At 40.6% G+C, this 26134-nt stretch overlaps 3 protein-coding genes across 4 annotated transcripts; all 3 read left to right on the top strand.

Annotated features, from left to right (window-relative positions):
* Positions 1 to 1152: 1152 nt before the first annotated feature.
* Positions 1153 to 11314, top strand: shisa4 (shisa family member 4). The gene is made up of 5 exons (XM_085407493.1): positions 1153 to 1408; positions 4525 to 4702; positions 6907 to 7043; positions 7136 to 7327; positions 8136 to 11314. The coding sequence occupies exons 1-5, from the start codon at positions 1330 to 1332 to the stop codon at positions 8174 to 8176; spliced, it is 627 nt and encodes a 208-aa protein (XP_085263619.1). The 5' UTR covers positions 1153 to 1329; the 3' UTR covers positions 8177 to 11314.
* A 1613-nt stretch (positions 11315 to 12927) lies between these two features.
* lmod1b (leiomodin 1b (smooth muscle)) lies at positions 12928 to 18667 on the top strand. 2 transcript variants are annotated; one of them, XM_085407492.1, is made up of 4 exons: positions 12929 to 13121; positions 13214 to 13489; positions 14809 to 16497; positions 16576 to 18667. In XM_085407492.1, exons 2-4 carry the CDS (start codon positions 13214 to 13216, stop codon positions 16600 to 16602), a joined length of 1992 nt encoding a protein of 663 aa, XP_085263618.1. In that variant the 5' UTR covers positions 12929 to 13121; the 3' UTR covers positions 16603 to 18667. The 2 variants fall into 2 exon arrangements, with proteins under 2 accessions (XP_085263617.1, XP_085263618.1); XM_085407491.1 differs by having other exon boundaries at positions 12928 to 13489.
* A 1097-nt stretch (positions 18668 to 19764) lies between these two features.
* On the top strand, positions 19765 to 25092 carry timm17a (translocase of inner mitochondrial membrane 17 homolog A (yeast)). The gene is made up of 6 exons (XM_085407490.1): positions 19765 to 19832; positions 21768 to 21867; positions 22148 to 22211; positions 22566 to 22694; positions 23399 to 23509; positions 24197 to 25092. The coding sequence occupies exons 1-6, from the start codon at positions 19807 to 19809 to the stop codon at positions 24271 to 24273; spliced, it is 507 nt and encodes a 168-aa protein (XP_085263616.1). The 5' UTR covers positions 19765 to 19806; the 3' UTR covers positions 24274 to 25092.
* The last annotated feature ends 1042 nt before the right edge of the window (positions 25093 to 26134 follow it).

Here is a 26134-nt window from a genome sequence, read left to right as displayed (position 1 = left end):
CAGATTATCTTTATCTATTGTTTATTTATTTTTAATGATCTGAACCATCTAAAAGTTTGTTAATATATAACACTACTTAGATGACTATAAAACACCACAAAAAATGTCCATAACACACATTATCGTTAAGCGTGTTTGGTGTGTGCAGAGTGGAGTGCTTCTCCTTTCAAATGTGTCATGTCTCCCAGCTTAACAGATTGTAGCAAAGCTACTAAGAAGGTCAAACAGGTGAGCAGGATCAGCTGTGTGGGCAGAGAGAGTATTTAAAAAGTTTTTCGTATCTCTATGTTTTTTCCTTCCACTTAATGAAACTTCATACAAATGAGGTTCATAGTTGCATATTTTCACAGAAAAAATAATGAACCCGGGCTTATATGGCTTAGTTAGGTGGTTTATTTTAATCTCCTATAAATAACAGGTTTTTCAAACATGTGGTCATTCCACGGTTTCAGGATATTTAGCAACAGTGTGACATTAAAGAAAGCAGTTTTTTTCAGGTACTTGCTAAAATCCAGACAGTGCAGGCTGGGGGTAGGAAGACTCATTCAAGGCGGCTCGACAACGCGAGCTCTTAACGAGACATCCTGCAATATACTAAGCATTCAAAACGATGTTCACGTCAGTTATGGAACGCCAGGGTTGACATAATGAATTGATTAAATACACCATTAAATAATTATTTAAATGTGTCAATAATTGATTAATTAAATATGTCAAAAATATTCATTTAATTAGTTCCCATTTAAGTTAATTCTTACCAATTTTAATTAATTATTGCCACATTTAATAAATTATTTAATGGTGTATTTAATTCATTCATTACGTCAGTCCTGGCGACCCATAGTCAGTGATTATGCTTTTTGATATACTGCGCATCATGCAGATAAAGACCACTGTGCATAATGAGTACCTTTGATATGTTTATTGCTAATAATAATTATCTTTTTGTTAAATGTGAAAGGCTTACTGTGTATTTGCGTACTTGAGTAAAAAGATGTATTTCCGTTCCATTATGATTTGTAATTATACTGGTGACGCGGTTTGGTTTTTGTTGTTGGTAACTGTCGACGGCCGAGTGATGGGGCATAATTCTAACGTTTCAGTCGTTCCGTGAAGGCAGCACACCCCTCGTCCCGGGTGAGCGGCGTCACAGCAGCGCTCTGTCATTTCCACGGATAAATTACGGACTGTCAGAGCCGTCCCGTCCCCCGTGCTGTTCCCTGGCCAGGATAATGCACGAGAACGACCGTTAGCGCGCCTCTTTCTGCTCGTGCACACCGATGAGAACACCTGCTCTTTAAAATTACTCGGTTTTAAATCCAAACGGGAATGATCTTTCCGGGGGGAAACATGCCCCTCATCTCGGTGACTTTGGCGGTGCTCGCCGTCGTCCTCAGCACTTCTCAGGGTAAGATTGTAGCTTTCCATCCAGGCCCCGCCGCTAGCTAACGGCAACGGAGTAACGGTTGATCCCTGCCTCCGTTTTTTTTCCTTTTCTATTTCCCCTTTCTTTTCTGCGGCACTGCTGCTTATTTATCCCGCACACCGAGCCGCAGTCACCGTGATCTCAAAGCGCTTTTGGCTGTTTAATTGTTGGCCCGGAGCCTCGGTGTTTATTTTAGGCCTAAATCACTGGAACTAAACGCTGTTCAGCGGACACGTTTAGCTTTCACTGGCTCCTTTATGACGGGAACTATCGTGCAGCAGTTCATGTTTAAATGAACTGAACTGCCGTTGCTCGTTAAATCTACTATAGTTAGCGGAGAACCGGGAGCTAGCTAGTTTTGACTCGTGCTTTACCGTTAAGATACCTGTTCAGGTGAAAATCTGATTTATCTTCATGTAACTCATGGCTGATACCGCGCTAAGGGACTCAGACGTGTTTGTACATACTGGAGCAAAATTAGAAGTGTGTTAAAGCTTAATATATCAATAGAAAAAAAAAAAGAAGCTTTATTTCATATTTAAAAATAATAATTAATATTAAGCATTCATATAGAAAAATGCATGTATGACCTTTTAGTGGAGTTGGGTGACGTATAAGTTGGCTGATAATATACAAGCTTTTTGCATTTAAGCAAGAGTTGTCCACATGTAGTCGATGCAAAGAGTCTTTTCCAAGTCTTTATATATTTTATACGCAGGAAATAACCTGGTATATCGCTATTGTTATATATAGTGTCTAATATGTGGTAACACAAAGCAAAAAAAGATGTTTTCTCCAGCAGAACTGCTCAGACTAGAGTTTAAAGACAGTGCTGGAAGGCTAATACTTAAAACTACTTTTTAATATAACTTAAAAAAAACTGTATGAATGCACAGATAATACCAGGTAGTATATATATCAAGATCTGAATCATTTTTGCGCTTTTAGATCTGCATCAGCTGCTGCCTGGACTCTGTGTAGCATAGCAGATTCAGTGAGCAGTATACATCCCTGTGCACTTTATGATCTGGCTTCCTGGCCCTTTAGACAGCCTAAGGGGACTACAACATTGACATATTTTTATATATAAAGCTACAATGCTCCCTGCTTATCTGTGAAATCTCCCTATCACTTGCAAACAGCTGTTCTGTTTGATTTTCGCTTGTCTTCACGGCACCCAGGATTTCTGCAGAACCTGGTAGATCTTAAAAAAATGTCAGATAAAGCTGAATTACGATCTATCTCTGTGATACGGTTTAAAGCACTGGTGAAATAAAGATTAAATATATATGTGGTTTATTTTTTCAATCCCCAAGTTTGCATAATATGTGACGTCACGGTGGCCACGTCTGTCTTTTTATACAGTCTGTGACTCAAACTCGGGCTTAAATTTAAAAGTTTAAATGTTTATTGCCGTAGTAATTGCAGTTTGTAGAATGAACTACACTGTATTGTACAGACCACGCTGGTTTAAATGGCGTGGACTGATTAATACAATCAAGTAAAACTCCTGCCAGTATGATGTGTTAAACTTTGGCTCATAAAGTTAAATTAAAACCTCTTTAAATGGTTTCAAGTACAGAATATTGTAACAGAGGTAGGATTCACTGCAGCCGGGCTGCTTCTGTTACTCAGCAAGTTAAGCTGTGTCGCAGTTGGCCCAGTGGTGCTTTAGAGACGGGCCACACCAGTGCAAGCATCTAAATGATGCTAACAGCAAACAGTAATAGATTTTTTTTTTTTTTTTTTTTAATGAAAGCTTGTATAAAGCTGGACAACTTGCATTGTCAGGGCTAACACTCAAAGGTCATGAACCAAATTTAGTGTCAGCTAGTTCAGGAGCCAAGTCTATACAAGTCTTGGCTCGATACTGTGGCCTAGACGGCCTTTGTGAAGTTTCCATCAGTTTAATGTGCTCTGCTCAGTATGGAAAAGCAGCTCTCTCGGGCTAAATGTGTCATCTTATTTACATACGGGCTGCAGCTCGGGTTGGATGACCTAGTGTAATGTTTCTGTGTGGAAAACAAAATCACCAGTACTGTAGTAAAGTTATGTTTTTTTTAAAACGTGAACACAGTTTTATTAAAATGCCTTTCATTTATTTAAGCGTAGCACACATTGGTTGTGTTGTAAAACTCTTGGTTTTGCAGTATGTGAACCAGTCGTGTGTAGTCAACCCCCCAAAAGCCAAATGTGAAGCAGAAAAACCCAGAGTGTGTCGGTTTTCTCCCAGGCTCCACATGAAAACTGATGGATAAAAAAGCAGTGAAGCCTTCACAAACACACTGTGACCTGTAATTTAGCGCTGCCTTAAATTATACGATGTGGAAAGGATAATCATGCGTTCGTTTTTCAGCTTAATTAAGGGCTTATAATGTGTTTATTCTTTGAGGAGACAGCATGTGTTTCGCAGGTTTGTGTGAATCATCATTTTTTTGTAAGCCTGTCGACTGCGGAAAATAAACTGAGTTTTCTTTCATCCAGATTTTGTGGTGGCTGTGTGTGGATCTTCCTTAATAATGGCAAAAATTAAGGCCTTAAATTAACCGTTAAGGTCAGTTTTCACTCAAAAATGCCAAATATTTAATACGTACTTCATATTCAGATGAAGGACTTTGGTGCTTTACCTCGTCTTTTAATAGAAGAGGTAACTGTCAGATTTACTGAGAGTGAAAGTGATCTTTAGTTACAGTCATTCAGGTCCTTTAAATCTCCTGGGTACCTTCCAGTACTGGAGCCCGAATCAGTTTTCAGCCTCTGCCACAGGGAACTGCTGAATAATGCATTGTGACTGTCTGGTCTGGAATAAGAAAAATATAAGAAAGAAGTGCCAGGAAATGTTCAAAATACATATTTATGATTTGCTCGAGGCAACCCTGAGCTGGATCTGTAAATTAACAGTCAGGACTTTGATACAAACAAACAACGGCGTGTCAAAAAGGAGAGATAAAAAGGAAGATAATCACTTTAAAGAGCCATGTGAAGTAGCGCTTGCTGTTTTCCTCATTTCTCTGCTTCCTTCCATAGCCAGTTATTTGATCACTTCCCCTGTTGTGTCATCCTCCCTTTCACTTTGTGTTGCTCTTGTTGTTTTGCAGTCAGTGGGAACGAGCAGTGTCTGTGGTATGTGGATAAAAATGGCACCTGGCACAACGGCTTCGACTGCCCTCTCATCACGTTCTGCTGTGGGAACTGCAACCGACGCTACTGCTGCCTGGACGCCTTCAAGATGATCACGGAGAGAGAGCAGAAACGCTGCATGCTCTTCCAGTTCAGGTGGGTGTAGACGCAGCAGCAGGGGCTTCAGGTTTATTACTTATTTATTCATTTACTTGACACCAAGCGTCACGGTTTGTGTTCTCGAGTCAAGGCAATCACTGCAGGAGCTTTTTATCCCCTCGAAGCATGGTTTTCCACAAAGCTCCAACTTAGATTCCAGACCTTAAGCATCGACGCTCAGCTTCTGGGCAACTCTCAGAAAGTCTGTGAAATGTCATTATTTCCAAATAATTTGTGACACTTGGTTAAATAAACTGAGAAAGGAGGATTTGCAGATTGTTAGCTTTAGTGCAAACCTATAAAATGTTGAAAGTGAGAAACAGTATTACTGAAAGGATTGGGATGGGGCCTTAAAGACCGGAAAGGTTGTGTAAAGCCACGAAAACAGCTAATGGATCGATCAAAGTTTAGGATAATTAGCAATGGACAGTTATCCTAGAAAAGCTGAAACTGTATACTCATCCATCTTCTTAGATGCTTATCAAACTTAGGGTTATAGTGGGGGCTGAAGCTGATGGCTGCTGACATAGGGTGAAAGTCCATGTGCACCGTCACACGCTAATGAGTTAAATCTATGCTGTAGGTGCATCGTAACCACAAACTTCTCTGAAATCCCACTTTGTAACCTACGCTGTGAACCTCTCTGGAAATGTAACAGCCCACAGTGATTATGATTGGCCGGTTCTGTACTGTCGTCGACTCCTGTGCATTTCTGGCTAATTCTTCACTGCAGTTTTTCAACATGAATCGTCACATTGGTATAAGGAATAATAATCATAGCCACAATATAAGGATTCACAGATGTCAGGAAATTCCTGGAGGTAGATGGCTGAAACCATCAGAATGAAGTTGAAGAAATCTACGCAGAAGTGGAAAAACTTGAGGGAGAAATACTTTCAACCCTGGAGGGAACAAAAAACTGACCTCAGCCAAGAGAGGAAACCCAGGACGGTAAAAGAACCGTGACAGTTTATTTGTTTATGTCATGGCTGGCACCGCATATTAAACACTGTGACACAACCACAAGGTAATCAACACATAAAACATCACGCAAATGCACAAGGGCTGGACATGGCGTCGGCCACTTATGTGGATTACATCGTAGTGAGAGACAGACAGCCACGCAGTCTCACATCCACATCTATAGGCCGATTTAAACCTACAAATTAACCTAACGTATCTTTGGACTCTGAGAACACACAGGAACCGTAGAGGAAGCATCTACTTATACGCTCTCATGGCACTGCAAACAAAAGGATATTGAAAATGGATGTTAGCTGTAGATTCATAACTAAAGCCAAATGATAACACTTGTTAAAAATGGTAAAATGTAGGACACAATAATTGTAAAACATGTTTTCTGTGTGTTGCAGTGAAATGGAGTAAAGTCATTACACCTTAACTCTACTTAGTAACTTATTTGGAGCATTTAGCTTCCTCCCCTGGTTTTCAATCAGGAAGTAAAAAATGTAGTTTAGAAGAAAATTAACAAGTAGACCTTTGAGTTTGTTTTTCACACAAACCATAACAGAGTCAAGAATGCGCAAGTAAAAGTCCTGCCACAAACACGAAATGACAAAGGGGTTAGACTTTGTTACAAATGTCACTGTGTCCCCTCTTGTTGTGTTATGTTGGGAACAGCTGGATGAGGTTTATGATCATGCACAGACTTGTGCACGGCCTGTTCTGTTGACTATAATATCTGGTCAGTGGTGGCTCATCTTTCTGTGAGTCTCCTGTAATGAGAGAAATCATTTAGCTGGGAAAAATACTGATGCTAGTCTAAGCATGTTTGTATCTGAGGCTGCAGCATGACAGTTTTTCTCCACAGCATTTTAAACCATTCGGCACTGTTCAGCACCCAGCAGATAACGTGTGGCTTATTGAGCCTGGTGGGAGATCAGATCAGTGGGCAGAGGAGGCTAAGATAAAATGGAGGGCTTTGTTGCTTCTCTGAGATCATGAGGTGGTGGAATCGGGTCGAGACAGAGGTGGAGAGTTTGAGGCATTTGCTGGGATGCGACGTTGGGGTCAGTCTTTGCTAAATCGAAAGCTTCACATCACAGCCACCTCGGCTTTAATTCCCTCCAGAGTGAGTCATAATTAGCAGCACAGAGGGGGGAGGAACAACATGAGGCTGAATGATCAAAGGAAGAAATGAATCCTTTTTAACTTACATCCTCCACTCTTCTTCTCCTCAGCCCCACCACTTTAGCTGGAATTGCGTCTTCCATCCTCCTCTTTGTGGCCATCATTGCGACCATGGTCTGCTGCTTTATGTGTTCCTGCTGTTACCTTTACCAGAGAAGGCAGCAGAGGGGCAGGACACCTTATGATGGTGAGACCTCTCGTTGTCATGTCGATGTCTATGCAGACGACCATGAAGTATGGATTTTCCTTCGTAACTGTGCGATCTTCTTCAACCCACAGCTCAGCAGATCCCCATGGCCAGCTACCCGGTTGAGCCCATGTACGACGCTTATGGTAAACCAATTTGCCCCTCAGAGTATCCACCCGTTGGTTACCCTATGGCGCCCCAGTATCCTGGCATGCCTCCACAGTACCCAATGATGCAGCCTGGACCGTACGTACCACGCCCCATGGATCCTGCATACAGCCAGGGTAAGACCTGCATAACTTCCCTCAGAGTGAGCTCACATGGCTGCAGGGTTTCCTGGTCATGTCAGTATATGTCAAATCACAATCAAGAACAAAAACTGCTTTTGCATGTAAAGCAAAAAATGATGTGCCAACATACTGTGTACGTGGTTCTTTGGGTGATCACCTGATAATGTTTTTTTAAAATATTAGAGACTTTAGTGCAGTTCACCCCAGCATGTGTTGAATTTTGTTCTGTCCAATGGTTGGACATTGTCCTCTCTGATTAGGAACATTTCCTCCCTCAGAGGAGAACTGTATAGTCTCTTCACTAGTTTCACATCTTTGCTACTTTCACAACATTGTGTCATATTTTAATAGTGAGTCTTGCTAAATTTGAGGACTTTTCCCCTAATGCTCCCAGCCGATTAAAACTTTCACTAATCCTTTGAACAGATTGGGACAATTTTCCAGCTGACTTGTGTTTAATCATGTTTTTTTTATTCTCCAGCAACTGTTCCCATAAACTGTAAAATTTAGCATGGATGTTTTTCGTGCCCTCAGTATGAATATTTATAACTTTGTTTTCATCAGCTTCATTAAATCACCAAATACATAAATGTCAGTGACATTTAAAACTCTCTCTCACTCTTACCCTGTCACTATTTTGGTTTCCCAGCCATGTGTATTCTGTGTAGTTGTAGTCTGTTTCATGAACATGCCTAGCTCTGAGCTAAAATACTGGTATAATCTGGGCAAAAACTTCTAGATTTACAGTGAAAGGCTGACTGTGTGTGTGCATGTGTGTCTTCTTTTTCTACTTGTTTTTCAGCCCCACCACCGTACTCTCCACCTCAGTATCCTGGTCACTGATGGGCTCCTCTTCACGCACACAGCGAGACACTACTGCAGCTGAGCAAAGGGACTGTTTCAAAAGAAGGCAGCAGCACTTTCTCCCACACACAGACACACACACACATGCACACACACGCAGATGCAGTTAAGCACACAGTCACACGCTAAAATAACCGCTACGGCTCGATTAGCAGTGGGTTGCCTGTGAAAGAAAACAGGAGGCACTTTAAGTTCTGTTTTAGTTGTTCATTTGCAGCGTCGTCCTACTTTTCCACAGTATTAATGTAAATCAAAGTCTGTCCTGCAACCTGACGCCTGACTCCTGGGCAGGCGTCACATGATCCTGAAAGCGAGGCGACTTCTGCGTCTTGGCGCTGTTTCATCAGCCTCGTGATCTGAAACACTCACCTCAGTGACAGGTTGTCGCCAAAAGAGAGTGCTTGTTACCTTCTAGAAAAGAATGCTGTCCCTCTTTATTTGGTAAAAGAAAAAAAAATGTTTTACCTCCTCCCCCTTGTTAAGTTTGAATAAATTGATAACTGCCTGTGGTTCCATTCCAGGTAATCTCTGCCACTGATCCACTTTCTCCGGTTATCATAGCATCACGTGCTTCTTCTTTGTCTTTGATGTTTCTAACTAAGCAAAAAAAAATAAACTGGAAAAAAGGGATCCACGTTTGATTGCAAAAGTGATGTTTGGATCTAAGGCAGGTGGCTTTATAGATCTAAACGGTTCTCCCAGTTCTTTGTAAGAAGCCCTTTGTCAACTGTTGGTTTGAACTTTGTCTCGTCTTTCTAATATCTGACACAAGTAATTACTTTGAAGTAGTTTATTAGTGGCACCCTTTTTTACGATCTCAACATCAGCATGCTTCCTGGTCAAAGATACCTGTCCGCTTCTGCTTCTTTTCTGATTTTAAAATAAATTAGAAATTAGTCTTGATTAATTCCATAGTGACGGGTAGGGTGTTTCACAGTGAAATCCGTGTTAACGTCTATTCCTTCTAACATATCAGGACAGGGGAGTTGCAGGTCACGCTGTTTGATTAAAATAAAATATCCCGCCTTACAGTAACTAACCATGGGAAAAAAGAGATTAACTATTTAAATGAATATTTTGTAAATCTGTTCTTCAACTAAATATTTTATGATATTGTAACGAGTTATTTTAAAACCGTGTATTTTTATTGTACCATGAGATATGACGTTTGGCATCTTTCCATTTACTATTTATTACTATTTAAGTTACCTTTAACTGTGAATGGGTTCTCACCATCTGGACTAAGCTACGAAGCCAAAAACGACTACTGCTGAAAGATCCCCTCTCTTTAAAGGACTCGTTTGACATTTTGGAGAAGGTGTTTGCTTTCTTGTTGACGGGTGCACATTTTGTTTTTGTTTTTTGTTTTTTTGTTTTTTTTTGTTGCTTTCCCCCCTTTATTGGCACATTTGATATATTGGCAAAATGTAGTTATTGTCTGTAATCCTCTGCTTAAAAACAAAACAAAATTCTACATTGAATCAAGCAGTAACATTTTCTGTAGTTGTATTAATTTTGTGCTGCATAAATACATGCAAAAATAATTAAACCTAAAAGACTTTTTAATAAAGACTTTTTGGCTTCCTTAACACAGGTGTTGCAGCTCATAATGGTGTTGCTCATCGTAACTGCTTCCTGGGTACGTCAGTTTATTTGAATAAACTTGTACACTGATTATGTTTTAAAAATGTGAAACAGTTGCCATCAAGCCGCAACAAAAAAAAAAGTAGTAAAAAGTACATTTATCTTGAAATTTCGAGGCCTTGTAGTTGCAGTAAACGGTTGAGCTGTTGGGAAATGCACTCATGTGGTACCCACCACACTCTGCTATCAGGTCAGTCCCTTTCTGCACATGTGTGGTTAATTATAGGAGAAGCAAGTGGCCGATAGCCTACCTCAGCATCAGACTAGAAGCAGGGTAAAGGTCTTGGTTTAAAAAAGAAACTTCCTACCGAAACTTTTAAAAAAATCTGAATGCTAGCACAGGGTGTTGCACAGAATAAACATATGTTAATAAGTGTCAGGCACTGTTTCCAGGCCTTGAGATTCGATTCTGGGGGAGGTGAAGTCTGTTTTCCTCTGTCAGCGTGAATTTCTCCTGATCATAACCTCAACATGTTCCCATCCGTAACCCCAGCCAGTCGTCCTCTAGCCGTCCACCTGCCAGCTCCTGGCTCTAACAGCCTTCTCATCTGGCTTTAAGTCGGCAAGAAAGCAGACGGTGGATTTCCCAAAATGTCAAACTGTCCTTTTCAATTTGTCCTTGCAGGTTTGGGCTCCAGTGAGGTCAGGGCCCGTAACCTGTAATCTCCTTTAGCTTCGAGGGCATCCCTGATCCTTCTTTAAAAGGTTCGAATTGGAAAAACACGATGCCTCCTAATAGGTGATCCCTGGATTGTCTTTTCAGGTGTAGTGTATTAAGCAGCTCAAACATAATGTTAATGCCTGAGAGCTAATATTACTGTCACAGCTAGTCTGCAGCATAAATTACTCACTCCGATGCCGACGTCCAAGTGTACAGATTTGTCGAGCCTTTGTAAAGCACAAGGAAGACGCTGGGATTTTCTTTGTAAAGATGCTTTCATAAGTAGTTTGATATAACATCAGTGATGTTTCTGTTCATTTGTGCTTCTAAACCAACCAACTCCATGAGTGTGTTTTAATGACTTACATCAGGTTCAGAGTCTAGGTATGGCTTCATGTCTGTCGTCATATGGATGGTATGACACTGTAAAATAAAGTGACTGGAAAATGTTTATTTCTTTTAACATAAAATTTAACTTTGGAATGTAACAAATTGCTGTCTGTGTTTCTTTCTGAGTTTAAAGAAAGAAGTGTGATTTTTATCTACAACACTGGCCACTAGATGTCTGCATTCACCCCCAAAACAGCTTAAATGTGGCGTTTGAAAGTGTTTTATATATTAACAGGGAACTTACACACTGGATGAGTTCATACCAGCAATACAGTGTGATTCAAAATACAATCATAATTCTAAAAAACATTATTTAATTGTTTTTTATCATAACTTTATTAAAGTAACCCCCCTTTTTAAATTGTTTTTTTTAAATATATGTACTTATTTTGCCTGTAAATATTTGCATGTAAATATTGGGAGGAAAGAAATGAGAAAACAATGTAGGATCACAGGATTACTCACTGGAGGCAGAAGTTACAGCTTTTTATACATGACATAAGTTATGTTAAGTAATAATAATTTTTAAAAAGTCCCAATATTTCTACTCTTCACATGCTCTCTGGATTAAACAGTTTCATTATTGTCCATTCTGTTATTCATGGCTTTTAGTTTAAATAAATTCTTCTCCAAACAAAATTACTTTTTTTCACATAACTTTGTTTTTGAAGTTTTTAATACAATGCAAAACAAAATAAGCTGAAGTTAAGTAGACTTGGTCAAGACGACCTGCTGAGGTTCAAATTAAGCATCAGAATGAGGAAGAGAGGGGATTTAAGTAACCTTGAATGCGGCACGGTTGTTTGTCCCAGACGGGCTGGTATGAGTAGTTCAGAAAATGCTGACCAGCTGGGATTTTCCCACACAACCATCTCTACTGTTTACAGAGAGTGGTCCAAAAAAGAGAAAATATCCAGTGAGCAGCAGTTCTCTGGGGTGAGAGGAGAGTGACCAGACTACTTCAGGGTGACAGGAAGGCGACAGTAACTCAAATTTGTAGAATATTAGAAAAATGTGCCTTGATTTCTGTTGTGACATTCAGACGGTCGATCATAATTTGGTAAAAACATCATCAACAAATGGATCCGCCCTGCCCTGCATCAGCAGTTCGCCCTGGTCGTGGAATAATAGTGTTAGGGGTAATTTCTTGGCACATTTTGGACCCCTTTGTACCAACTTTGTGTCTTTTAAACACCACAGCTTACCCGAATATTGTTGCTGACCACATCTATCCCTTTATGATAACAGTGTACTTGTCTTCTGATGGCCACTTCCAGCAGGATAATGCGCCATGTGAAAAGTCTCTCATCTCAAACTGGTGTCTTGATCTTGACAGTGAGTCCATTGTACTCAAATGGCCTCCACAGTCACTAGATCTCAGTCCAATAGAGCACTCTCGGGATGTGGTGTAACAGAAGATTCATATCATGGATGTGCAACCAAGAGATCTGCAGCAGCTGTGTGATGCCTTCACGTCAATATGGACCAAAATCTTAGAGGCACGTTTCAAGCACCTTCTTGAATCAAAGCAGTTGTGCAGACAAAAGGAGGTCTGACCCCAGAATGAGCAAGGTGTGCCTAATGAAGTGTCTGTCGAGTGCACAATACCATAAAGTGTCTTTAAAAAGTAAAAAAGCTCAAATTAAGTATAGTAAATATACAGTGAAACACTAATGCAGTGTCACATCTTTGTATTAAATAATTAAATATATGTTTAATATATTATGGGAATATTTAGTATCATATATACAGTATGCATATTTTAAACATATATTCATTATATTTGTATTTATTTTTATTCCATACAATATTTTATTAACTATACACTGGCCTTTGTATTACAGCAAAACGTTATTGACTGTGTGACTACAATAGAGTAGCGATCCCCACTGGTTTAAAAGCGAGCTCTTATAAAACTTTTTTATTTGCGAGCGACTGTATAAACATCACTGAACTGGGCTCCAATATAAATACAGATTGTGTAATAGGAAGTCTGTGTAAGCCTGCTCTGGCATCTCTGTAAACTTCAGCCCTTCCCATTACCTTTAAAGGAGTGTGTACCCTGAACTAAATATGGACATGCACTTTCACAGGATTTCGAAGAATGTCCCAGCCTCACAGTCCACTTTGATGATGCGAGCCTCTCACAGTTTGTCACTTGTAACCCTCGCTGCAAGACTCTGAGACCAGCCTCTTTGCACCAGGATTGATGCCTCTGGTGGCTTTTTGGTGAGTGGGACACGACACAACAGCAGGACATCAGCACATAGGAATAGTCAGCTTATAATTTGAATTTAAATCGTGGGATTTGCTTGAGCTAGATGTCCAGACGAAAGATGAAAGGCCTGACCTGTATAGGTCGCCAGGTCAGCGAGGACCCAGACCTGGACAACCTGCTGTCCACCCTCTCCCCCGAGGAAATAGAGGAGCTGAAGATGGACATGATGAAGGTGCCAGACATTAACCCCGAGGAGGGGCTCATCATTGCAGAGGAGAACCAACCTGCGCAGCCACCTATGAGCAACAATGTCTGGGATGCAACGACGAAACAGAGAGACACCAAAGGGAGGCTCAGCCAGAGGGAACGATCATTTGAGGTTTGTGAGGAAATATGCTTTGGCTTTGACTCATGAGTGTTTTATGATGAAGTATGATCCTCATCTCTCTCTTCATATGTTTATATTCGACTTCCCTTTGCCAGTTTTGAGCGATCGTGGCTCAAGAGTTGGCAGTTCGTCTTGTAACCGGAAGGTTGCCGGTTCGAGCCCTGGCTCGGACAGTCTCGGTCGTTGTGTCCTTGGGCAAGACGCTTTACCTACTGGTGATGGCCAGAGGGGCCGATGGCGCGATATGGCAGCCTCGCTTCTGTCAGTCTGCCCCAGGGCAGCTGTGGCTACAACTGTAGCTGCCTCCACCAGTGTGTGAATGTGAGAGTGAATGAATAGTGGAATTGTAAAGTGCTTTGAGGGCCCCGAAAAGCACTATTAAAAATGCAATCCATTATTATTATTCATTATTATTATAACCAGATTTAAAAGGAGCTATGAAATCAAACTGACTGATAGGCTACAGCATTGCATAATACCCACAGCCCCCTGGATAGCTTTCATGTCTATTTTTCATTTCACTTGAAGCAACTGGACCTCATGCACCCCGAGTCCCATCAGCTTAAAAATAGTAGTCCCCAGAGTTGACTCCTGTGCCAGGAAAAGCAGTGAGTCCCCATCTATGACCCGCCTACATCCACTCCTTACCCTTAATTGTCATCTGCCAAACAAGCAAAGCACAAACATCTTCTCCAAGAGGCATTTGTGTAATTCATTGGAGATGCTACACAAATTTATTGCCATTAGTATTAGCATGATTTCAATCAGTTTGTGTGCTTAGAAGAGAGACACTTAAGTGGTTGGAGCAGCGGCTCTGCGGAGCTTCTTAATCCCGGCCTGGTGGAATTCCTTGGTTGATTGCTCCTACGCTCACTGCCTTTTAAGGATGCATCTGCCAGGGCCACGGCCTCACGAAGCAAAACAGATGGAGGCTCACAAATCAAACACTTAGCGAGCTCCTCACTGCAAATGTATCCCTGTGCTAAAAAAAATGGATAGTGTCCTTTTGCTGACTGTAAACACACATGCCCTATTGTGAGACGCTGTTGTACAATAAAAGACAGCACATCTGCACGATCAGATGTCTTATCATACTTTACATGTCATGCAATATTTGCTGTAATTCTGTGATACTACTTTTTCTGTGCTCTGTAGCTAATAAATTGAGACTCTGCTGTGATTTATTGTGCTTAGAGCGCTGCATCATTTGACATGCTGCTTTTCACAGACGTTAAATGACCCATGTAATTTTTTGTTTTGTCATACTGATGAGGAAAAATTTCCTTATCACACTCCTCATCTTCTTGCAGGGAGAGCCGAAGAAAGAGAGCCGGAAGCAGGAGTACCTGAGGAAGATGGGTCTCAGCCAGGAGGGAAATGACGATATGAAAGTGGGAATGCAAAGACAAGCTAGTGTCTCAAATGAAAGAGATATCAAGGTGGAGGACAGAAACAGCAAAGGTCCTGAAAGTTCAAAAGAAGACGGGAGCTGGTGTTCAAGTCGAAACAGGAAGCTGGATAGCAGAGAGAGCGACACGAAAGAGGAGGCCCGTGACAAAGAGAAATATGAGGACAACAGGCTGAGAGACAGAAGAGAAAACAGAGTGAGCACAGGCAGCAAAACACAAGACATGATCTCAAAGTTACAGGAGAAAAGGGATGAGAGCAAAGAGAAAGAAAGGAGGGAAGACTGCAGGAGACGAGATGACAGCAAAACCAAAGACATTATCTCAAAGCTACGAGAAAAAAGCGAGAAAGATGTGGGCAAGGAAAAGGAAAGAAAAACGGAGAGTATCAAGACACAGGGGCTTGTCTCTAAAATGGTGAAGCAGAGCAAGGCATCGGAGAGCCAGCTTCAAGAGTGTAAACCAGAAGAGAAGAAGGCTAAAGCAGAGGAGAAGAAATCTGAATACAAAAACAAACCTGATGTCAAACTCGAACGACAACCTTCTGAGAAAGACGAGGTGAAACGTGACAAGATGGAGAAAAGAACAGACAGAGAAGAGTTGGTTAACCACAGTGACCATGTGAAAGAGAAGTTTAATGCTGAGCGGAAACCAGAGGAGAAGGTGCAAAGAGAGGACGGTAAGGTTAAGAAAGCTGAGGATAGTGGGAAACTTGCTAACTGTGCTTCTAAAAACAGCCCTAACAGCAAGGCGAAGGAGGCAGAGGAGGAAGACGAAGACTCGAGCATGTTTGATGAGCTCATGCAGCAGGTGCGAAGCAACAACCCCTCCCTCACTGAGCTCAACGTCAACAACTCAGAGGTCATCAAGACGAAAACGCTCATCGAGTTTGCAGAAGCTTTGCACAACAACACCCACATCAAGACGTTCGCTCTCGCTAACTGCCGTGCAGACGACCATGTCGCTTATGCCATTGCCGGCACGATCCGCAGCAACAAGACTATCACCAGCATTAACCTCGACTCCAACCATCTCACCGGGAAGGGCATCCTGTCTCTCATCCAGGCGTTGCAGCACAACTCCACGCTGACCGAGCTGCGCTTTCAGAACCAGCGGCACATCTGCGGAGGGAAAACCGAGATGGAGATGGTCAAGATCCTGAAAGACAACACCACCTTGCTCAAGCTGGGCTACCACTTTGAGTTAGCAGGACCAAGAATGACCACGACAAACATACTGAGTCGCAACATGGACAGGCAGAGGCAGAAGCGCCTGCAGGAGCAGAAGCAGGCCCAGGCCAATGGAGAGAAGAAGGGAACACTTGAGGTGCCCAAGAGCGGAGGTGGAGGATCTCTGAGGAGTTCTCCCAAAGCTTCGCCTAAACCTTCACCCATCCCTTCACCTGTGCCTTCGCCAAAGCTTACTCCAAGAAAAGGAGCTGGAGGTCCGGCTCCACCTCCGCCTCCTCCTGGGGGTGGACCACCACCTCCTCCACCTCCTATGCTGGATGCAAACCGCCCAGGTGGTACGAAGAACTCAAGGGACCAACTGCTTGCCTCTATCAGAGGAACCAATAAGAAACAGCTGAAGAAGGTACATCAGAAGGGTTGACGAAGAGGTTAGCTCACCGATGCTGTGTTTGGATTCACTAACGTTTTATTTTTCTCACAGGTGCCGGTGCCAAAGTGGCTGCAGTGATATTTCCTGCTGGAATATAAAGTGAAGAAGAAGAAGAGCAAGGGAGGGAGAACAGACATCTCACCAGAGGGTTTCTAGGGGATAACCTTTATAAATTCCCCTGGCCGGTTAAAGTGCAGTGGGGCAGATGAAGACAGTGAAACATGAGACGTTTGGAAGAACAGCCATCACTATGAGTTCTCCCAACAACACTGGACCAAAAAGACTCTGTGGAGAATGAGTGATGAAGGCCTCTCTGCAGAGAGTGCCATGGGTTTGAGGCTGTTTGTCTTCCATTCATACTGACGCTTGGCTGGTTATTTGCACTAGATAATATGAGGCCGATCATATAACATGTTGGCTTGTATATGCATCTGAATGTGAGTGTGTGGGAGAGTGTGTGATGAGCTTAACAAGAGATTCAAACAACTCTATAAAACTCTAATATTCAACAGTATGTAATTGAGATTAATTTGAAAAGTTATTTATTTGTGGAGAGGAAATCCATCCTATCAGCTGTAAATCTGTAAATCAAACTGGGAATATCAGGGAATTAACAAACATGGCGGCCTGACTTAAGAAAATCTGGGTGGGTGGAGAAAACAAAAAGGTCAAGGTGGTCTTTGATTGTGTGTCTCAAATCTCAAGACATCTCAGGCAGGTTTCGAAAGCAGCCCATTGTCCCAGGAGTCCTGAGACATAACGAATGAGTCTTAGCATGGAAATAATTACATCGTGCATTTTATCAGGAAGTGCAGGGAGATAAGTTTCAGCATCTGATGTTGCGTTTTGTGCAGAATCATTCTAGCCTGGGTTTTACATCAAAATGTCAGAAACGCCATTAAATCAACACTACTGTTGGTTAATGTGCTATTTAAAAGTGAATATCAGTTCTAAAGGAAATTTAATGTGATTAGCAAAAACCTGAGTGTTGTAATGAAGCACATACATTATTACATGTTTTTCTTACAGAGCCTGTATGTTTTCAATAAAAGATTCTGCTATGTTTGCAAGTTTAATGTTACCCGTCTGATAGAAGTGATTGGAATCTGTTATTATATTATAATTTTTAGCTACAATAAATGAAATTATGTATATGATAATCTTGTTAATTCTCTATATATGTGCATATGATTATATTTGTACAAGTAAAGATGTGCTCAGACGTTTACATCACTGATCATGGGCATGTTTCAGGCTTTTAATGTTTTCTTTTAACTGTTCTTTATCCATGATGCAATGACTGTACAGCACACAGCTTTAATTACTTTGAAAAACAAGAACTTGAAAGGCTCACCTCTAATCTTTCAAATATAACTCTTGTCAGTGTAGCACAATTGGTCAATCTTTTTCCTTGTCTGACCATAAAACATTTCTCCAGAAGGCATTTGGTTTGTCCATGGGGTCAGCAGGGAAGTTTAGTTGTGCTTTAAGGTGTTGATTTTGGAGCAGGGACCCTCTCAGACAATTGTGATGGCATGCTTAGAAATGGTTCCATGAAATGTTCCCAACTTGTATAAATCTACAATTCTCCTCAACTTCATTGAGTTCTTTGGACTTTGCCATTATTCCTAGAATTGGGGAATTCAGTGGTTGCTGTCTAACAAATGCTTTTTATGGAGACAAAGAGGATCTACCAATTGTAATCTCTCGTGATCATTAACAAGAAGCAAATAGGCCTCGGCCTTGTCGAATTAAAAGACACTTTAAAACCTTCAGCAGCGCTTATTAAAAGGTTCGAGTCTGTGTCTGTTTTCAGCCTGTGTGTATAATTTTGACCCTGTGTGGATAGGAAAAAATCCAAAAGAAATGCAAACCCAATTCTTGCATTTTAAAGTAAATAAATATGTATGCTGTACAATCCTTCCACCCTGGAAAAGGAGCAGCTCGAAGAAATCCTTATGAGCCCCAAATGATCATCACATTCATCCCTATGATGAGTGTATGGAAGCTTCTGACCACAGCTGTATATACATTCAAAAATGCAATGGCTTGTACTCGCAGCAGGATTTTACGACATCACTATGACTTTTGTGGCTAGTTGGGGTCCCATGACTTACTTAGACTAAGGTGGAAACTTGCGGTGTCCGTATGCCAAAAAATACCTTTCCAGGAAAGCAGGAGGCCTCTCGTGTCTCGTACTTTAACTACTGAAATAAACATGGATTCACATTTTTTAAATTTATGTATCTGCATTTCTTGATGGATTAATTTTAAAAACCGCACGGCAGAACCTTTACCAGACACAAAACATTATATCAACTAGTGAATGTTTTCGTAGCATGCATATCTGTGCTTCTGCAGTGGACCATGAAGAACTTTTCTTCTATCTGTTGCTCTTTACATAATGTGTTTAAAGCTACGTGGAAACATTGGGAGCTGTCTAGTGTCCACCCACCAGCTGGAAAGGTAGCCATCATCCAGAGAAAAAAGAGAGCAGCAGCAGCAGGCCAGTTTATCTCTCTGCAGCCTTGCCTCAGTCTCTGCATCCACAAAATGCCTATATTTGGTCATTTCTCAATGAGGGCTTGCTCTGTAAGTCATTCCTTTCTTGTTCCTAATAATGGGCAGTGAGCCAGCCTTCTGTCTTTTAGCTGTAGCTGCTACTCTGACCAATAGTCTCAGAAGGAAGAAAAAGAGGGGAAGGAATGAAATGTTGAGATTACTGGTTTTCAGTGCCATCAGAAGGCCTCTAAGTACATTGCATTGCTATTACTAAGAAAACACTAGGAGCACAGCAGAGTGTGATTATTTTGCTATGAAGAGTTCTATTTGTGTTGCAGAAATGTGAAAAAAAAAGTTTATTAAGGGGTGTTCTTTTGTTTTTCTACCTGCTTCTTAACCTTTGTCACTGTAAATAAGACTTTATGTGATCAGTGTGACATTGCTTCTGTTGATAGAAATGTCAAAACTCTCTTATACCTGTCTGGCTGTCCTTTAATTTGCTTCATGTTATGTGAATTAGCAAACACTCAAGTATAATACAAGTCTATAGTGCTTGAACAGTTCTACTTTTTTACTTTACACTATTCATTACAAGATCTTTTTTTGTATTTCTGTGGATAGGTTTAAGAAATAGGCTGTAATAAACTCTCAGGACAGCAGCCTGAAGCTCATCCTTCGTCCCTGCATGCTCTGTTCCTTTAATAAATGACGTTGTCTCTATAGTGTCGTTACGTCAGGTGTTCGATAATCGTTACGTCAGGCGGAACAGCAAAGAACAAAATGGAGGAGTATGCCAGAGAGCCGTGGTGAGTCCTAAAATTAAAATTAATCCGTTTCCCACACCGTTTCAGCGTGTACTGCAGTGGGCTGCGTTTTGAATACATGCCATGTTAGTTGTGTTTAATGTTTTTATTTTATATCACGTGACACGACCGAAACACCTCGAAACCGGCCGGCTAGCTGCCGTTAGCAGAAATGCTAACTTCGCATACACAAGTGAAGGTAGTTTGAGCGAGCACTGCGTCGGGACGGCTAAGTCACGTTGTGACCTTGTCGGTTTTATTGCCACATGTCATTGCTTTAAATTTACTGACCCCACAAACCGGTGCTTAAAAAAGGCATATAACATCTATTGTAACCGCATACTGGTAGCCATTCGGGAAAAGTTGGAGTAGTTATTTTAGTATTATTTTGCTTTGGCGCACAAGTAAGCTAGCTGGATTAGCTACTTGTGCGCTATCTAGACTGCAGCCTGATGGCTTCAGCTAGCTTGAGACATGTCCTGTTCAAATAGTTTATGAACTTTTAACAGCGTCACTGAGGATTTAAAATAAATGTTTTTACAAATACATACATTTTTTCTCGGTGGCTGTCCTCGTGTATGCTTATTTTGGTTTAGGTTTAATTTATAAGAACCGTGAACTAAATAAACTTCTTAAAAGTTCAAAAAGGTTGGCCTGGTTCGCTGTTTTTCTCCCACTTGTGTTTTTAAGTATTTTGGCCAGCTTTTAATAACAATTTAAGATCGCATACTAATGGTCAGAAACACGAGACACAAGGTTACTGTCCTTCAATATCACTGCAAAATGTTCGTTTCGTGATTTAAGATGTAGTGCATCTGTTTACGTAAACGAATGGCTATGAGTAAATAGAAGATCCAGTTTTACATACATTATTTAAAACGGTTACATTTTCCTGATTTTGACCAGAAGTCATATTACATTGTATGCAACCATCTAACCATGTAAACCCTTTCTAATAAAGTCGTATGTGAGAAGTAAACGTGCAGTCTGTTTGTTTAAATTTGAGATGCGGTCATGTGAAGTATAATCCTTACTGCTCAAACAAACAAAATGTTGTAATGCTGTAATACTTCATGTTTTACGCTGGTTCAGAGGTGGTTATTAACATAGGACACAGAGAGAGTGACCCTGTGAGTTTGTGTGCGTTCACGCGTACGTGTGTTTTTCTTCGTCTGCCTCCATTTCACCCTATCCCTAGCATCGTTTTCTGTCACACCAACCCTCTGCATGTCCTCCTCCACTACATTGCCCCTCTCTGAGGGCTTCTGCTTCTGCTCATGTCTGGCAGGTCCATATTCAGCATCTTTTTTTTTGTCAAATATATACACACTAACCGTCCGCAGCACACGTTCAGACCATCTCAGCCTTGCCTCTCAAACTTAGTTTCTGTTTAAACTGAGCTTTCTAATCCCGTCCATTCTCTCTTAGTTCACTGCCAGTGGAAATCTTAACATCTTCAGCTCAGCCTCCTGTCTTTTTGTTAGTGCCATTGTCTGCTCATCATACATCTCAGCAGGTCTCATTACTATTCTTTTGTAAACCTTCCCTTTCACTCTTGCTTCTGTCATAAATCAGCGCTGACACTAGTCTCCATCACCACCACCCTGCTGAATCTCTTCTTCACTTCTCTCGTGCACTGTCGGTTGCTTTTGGATATATTTAAACTCCTCTGACTACTCTTCACAGCTTCACTGTTACACCGGTCTCCTTCTCAAAGGCCAAGTCTGTGTGTGTGTATAGTTAGATTTTAGAGTTTTCAGATGACCTATATCTTATTGTCATATTACCAGTAATAAACTAGTTCTTCTTCATTTACCTTTGGATTAATTTAGACTTACAGGGAACATTAAGAGATTGTTATGAACATGCAATGAGAGATCTCAAATGTCATGACATTATTAACTTAAACAAACTAAAATGTCTGTGTTCTGCTTTTAGCCCCTGGAGGATTGTGGATGACTGTGGGGGAGCTTTCACCATGGGAGCTATTGGAGGAGGAATATTTCAGGCAGTGAAAGGCTTCAGAAATGCACCCTCGGTAAGTTCAAGGACTGTTTTCTGGCCTCAGTCAAAGCTGACATTCAAGGTACTGTCCTTGGGGTCAGTGTCACACTCAAAGACACTCGATGATAAAGCAGTGTTTCTGTTCCTGTAAACAGGAAATTTTCTTTTTAATCCAACCTGAATTTCAAAGACCCACAATTTTTTCAACTTATGTTATTAGTCATAATCTGAAAATTCTGAATCTTTGGTCTCAGAAATCCTGACCTGACAGTGAATTTCCACTGATGCATGTTTTTTGTCTCTCTTTTTTGTAGGGGATGAGCCACAGAATGAGGGGTAGCTTAACTGCTATCAAGACCAGAGCCCCACAGCTCGGGGGTAAGAACAATTGCTGAACTGTTTCAAAGGTCATTTCTCTTCCTTTGTAAAGAACATGGGCTGTAGTCAGCAGCATGTTGTACATCGTCTGCAGTTCCGATGGTGACAAATTAATCTTGGGAAATATTTCAACTTTGTATATTAAAGTAATTATCGTTTAATTAAATAAGCTGCTATTGGAGCCTGAAGGCATAATCTGTGTGCAGAATTATTAATACTTTATTTGCTGTTGAAGTGTGTTAGTGGTAGAAGTCACTTATGTAAATATGTGACGCGGGTGATTGCTTGACAAAGTGACAAGCGTATCTTCAATGATAACTTCTTCAGCTGATGCAAATCTTTGGCGTGTTGCAGGTAGCTTCGCAGTATGGGGAGGCCTCTTCTCCATGATTGACTGTGGTTTAGTAAAAGTGCGAGGGAAGGAGGATCCATGGAACTCAATAACAAGTGGGGCCATGACAGGAGCTATTCTTGCTGCAAGAAGTGAGTAGTCAACAGAAAACTTGCATACCTCATACAAACAGCAAATGTGCTTTCACATGCATGTCCACATTTATTACAACCCCTCCTGAGTGTGAGATTTTCAGGCTTTTTTCTTCAGTGGCTTCTTGTGGGAGTTTCTTAAAAAAGAAACAAAACCTGCAACAGCTGGTCCAGTAAACCCAGTTTTCAGACTTTCCTGCAATCAGTATGAGGAAATGGAGTTGTTGATTCTTGTAACTGGTCTGCATGTTTTCATTTTTGTCTACTTCTATTTATAGATTCGTTTTTGCATCACTTTCTGGTCATTTTGCTTACTTTACTGGAGCAGAAAAACTTGAAGCTTATTTGTACAGGGACTGTGGGGTCCTCATATAATTCTGAACAACTTTAACAAAAGATTGAATAGACAGAAGTGGTTTACACATTTGCCCGACAAGCAAAAGATTCCCAGTTCCAGTGGAGTTGCGTCAGGAATGGTGAGCAGCCGAAAGTAGTTTGAAAACACTTGTGCTATATACCTTTCATTGAAATGGATTATAATAAGTTGTATCCAAAAATAGTGGAATAAAACTGATACAAAAATTGATGGTGGGAACATTTTCTAACAAACAGTACCATCTCAGTCTTGTTGAATATACCTTTTAAGTGCAGAAATGAATGTTTTATGTGATTTTAGTCAATTAATGCCCTTGGTTTGTCCATAGATGGACCGGTAGCCATGTTTGGCTCTGCCGCCATGGGGGGTATCCTGCTGGCATTGATAGAGGGCGCTGGAATCCTGCTTACTAGGTTTGCCTCTTCACAGCTTCCAACTGGTGAGTAATACTTTGGTGATCTTTTTATAAATTCAGTGAAAGAGACTGAAGAGTGTTTTATGTAACGAGCACCCATTGTGATAAATTACTGTACATAAAAGTCTACCTAACCACCAGAAGCCATCAGGCGTGAAAGAATACTTAGATGAAAGATGACATGACTGCGGCAAAGAAAAAAAACACTGAATGTACTGCGACTTCACCTCTTGTTGCCCAGCACCTGATATGTTTATCTTTGTTGACTGTACTTTAGGAGTGTTAGTCAACCCCCAGCTTGCTCACATGCTTTGCCGAAAACAGTATTCAGTCACCACACAGTAGCATGGATTATAAACATCAGGTCTAATATGTGTGATAAATCTCATCTGATTCTTCTGCAAATTTTCTAAATTTTACTGCTTGTGTTTGAATTGTGGGACAAAAATTATCAAATTATAAAATTTATTCTGAAACAGTGTTTATCAGTGATGATACTACAGTTATGGCAAAATGCGAATATTTGAAGATTGAGTCAGCTTTCTGAAGAAACTGACTATTTTAATTTGTGACTGTTTTTAAATAATTGGAAAAAAACACTCAGTCGTCATATGTCAGTGAGGACCTTTGGGAAGTCTTTTTGATTCATCAGTTTGCTCTTTTAGACTTTTGGCACCGATCTCACTCTGAGTTTTATTTTTTCCTCCTTAGGACCTCAGTTTGCAGAGGAACCTGCCCCTGCTCCCATGCCCACCTCTCCCTTTGGAGACTACAGACAATATCAGTGAGAGGAAGTCCTCACCTCTTTATCCTCTAGGCCTTTTGTGAATTCCTTGCTGAAGTTAAAAAGAAGAAATGGCGGTGCAGAGTACCACACATCAAACGGTAGAAAGTGCACCCAACTTTATGGACTGTCGGAGAAGCGAACGACAAAACACGTCACCATTTTCCTTCTTTCAGGAGCCATGTACACATCTGCCTTTTGCCATTGTCAGGCTTGTCGTGTGCATCTGTTTCACCTAGCTGTGGTAAAATACAGACAGCTGAGAGTTGTTGTGAGGATGAGATGTGCTTTTCTATTTTGTTTACATACAGTATAAACTGCATGTATCTTGATAGAGAATCTGAGATGTTGAATCTATCAAAAATATGTCACACATGGAACATAATTAATTATATGTACATACAGTAAAGCTTTCACTTATGTTAATCTATATTTGCCTTTTTTGTCATGCTTGGGTTGGCCAGCAACACTTGGTTGGCCTTTTTTTTTTTTTTTTTTTTTTTTTTTTTTTTAAATTTTTTGACTTTATTCAGAGTTATGAAGGCAAGCATCTTACCACAGACACACAGATGCCATTCCTGGAATATTTTAGTTTGTTTTACAGTGATTTATTTATTTTTCAATGGTAAGGAGTTGTGTCAGATTGTTCTATTTTATGTGATGGTGGTTTTTACATTCAGCACAAGTGAGAAAAAGACTGCTAATGACAAACTGAGGCAGACATTTAATATTAAATGGAGAACTCAAGCAAGGGATTGATGTATTCTGTATTAAATCTGTATGACAGATTGTACTCTGGTACATTAAAGAAATAAGTTGTAAAGTATGTCTTTTGGAGCTTTATGAATACATTTATGGACTGTAGATTACAAGCTAGAGCAGGATTTTGCTTCTCCACTAGAGGGAACTCCTTGCAAAACAAACAAAAAACCCCCACTTTTGCCCTCTTTGCCTGCCCAGCTTGGTGCAGCTGACTCTTTAAAGATGTATTTACAAAGGACACATAAGGAAGCATTTTCCTCTCACATTCTTGCATGTGCGTGTCACGCACCAGTTATCTCTTCTAGAGCCAGTGCTTCAAATTTACAGGTGGACACCGGATGAGAAACTGGACATTAAAGGGGACAATTATGCAGCTCGCACGGCAAGTGGGCTGTTTGATTTTTAGAACCGTACTCGTGGCAAAGTTTCAGACTTTACTTCTGAAGCTGATAAAATCCCAGAACAATAAATAAAGATAGGGAAAGCAACAGCAGCTTCCCCTAAAAATATTTAATTATAAATGGTCAGGAAATTGTGTAAAATACCCATCATAAGCAACCTTCCCAACCATAATGTTTAGTTTTGGGAAGCCAAAACACATTTTTAACACAGTGACACACAAAGCATGCTTAATCAGTCCCAAAACTTGTTGGTGATTAGTTTACTGTTAATTTGTTGTGTCAGCTGTCAGCTCTACTTTGGCTCAATCATTAAAGGGAGTAGGTCATTTTTATATTAACTGCTTTCAAGGACCTTTTTCCCCTATAAAGTCATCAATAATCATTAAAGTCTTATAATTGATGGCTGGTAAAGTTTTAAGAATCAGCTTTGACTGCTTTTCAATTAAAATAAATTTTAAGTGTCTTCGTGGGGCTCTTGAGACTTGATTTAGACTTTATCTCACACAATTTATAATCTTAGTGAAAAGAAATTATTTTGTACACAAACTTTGTTTTTTATGTTTTGTTTTTTTACATTTGTTTGCATTTTTCACATAACTCACAACCAGAAAGTGCTTGACTTTGAGCACTGCTTAATTGTACAACAAAGGTTATTTGCTATAAAACAGTTATAATGCATGAATCCAGGTTACGTGAGTGTGT

Source organism: Rhamphochromis longiceps, linkage group LG5 (genome assembly GCF_057381845.1).
Source record: "Rhamphochromis longiceps isolate RC_006_pf linkage group LG5, R_longiceps_female_GT1.1, whole genome shotgun sequence".
Classification (NCBI taxonomy): domain Eukaryota; kingdom Metazoa; phylum Chordata; class Actinopteri; order Cichliformes; family Cichlidae; genus Rhamphochromis; species Rhamphochromis longiceps.
This window is presented reverse-complemented; position numbering and strand designations above follow the sequence as displayed.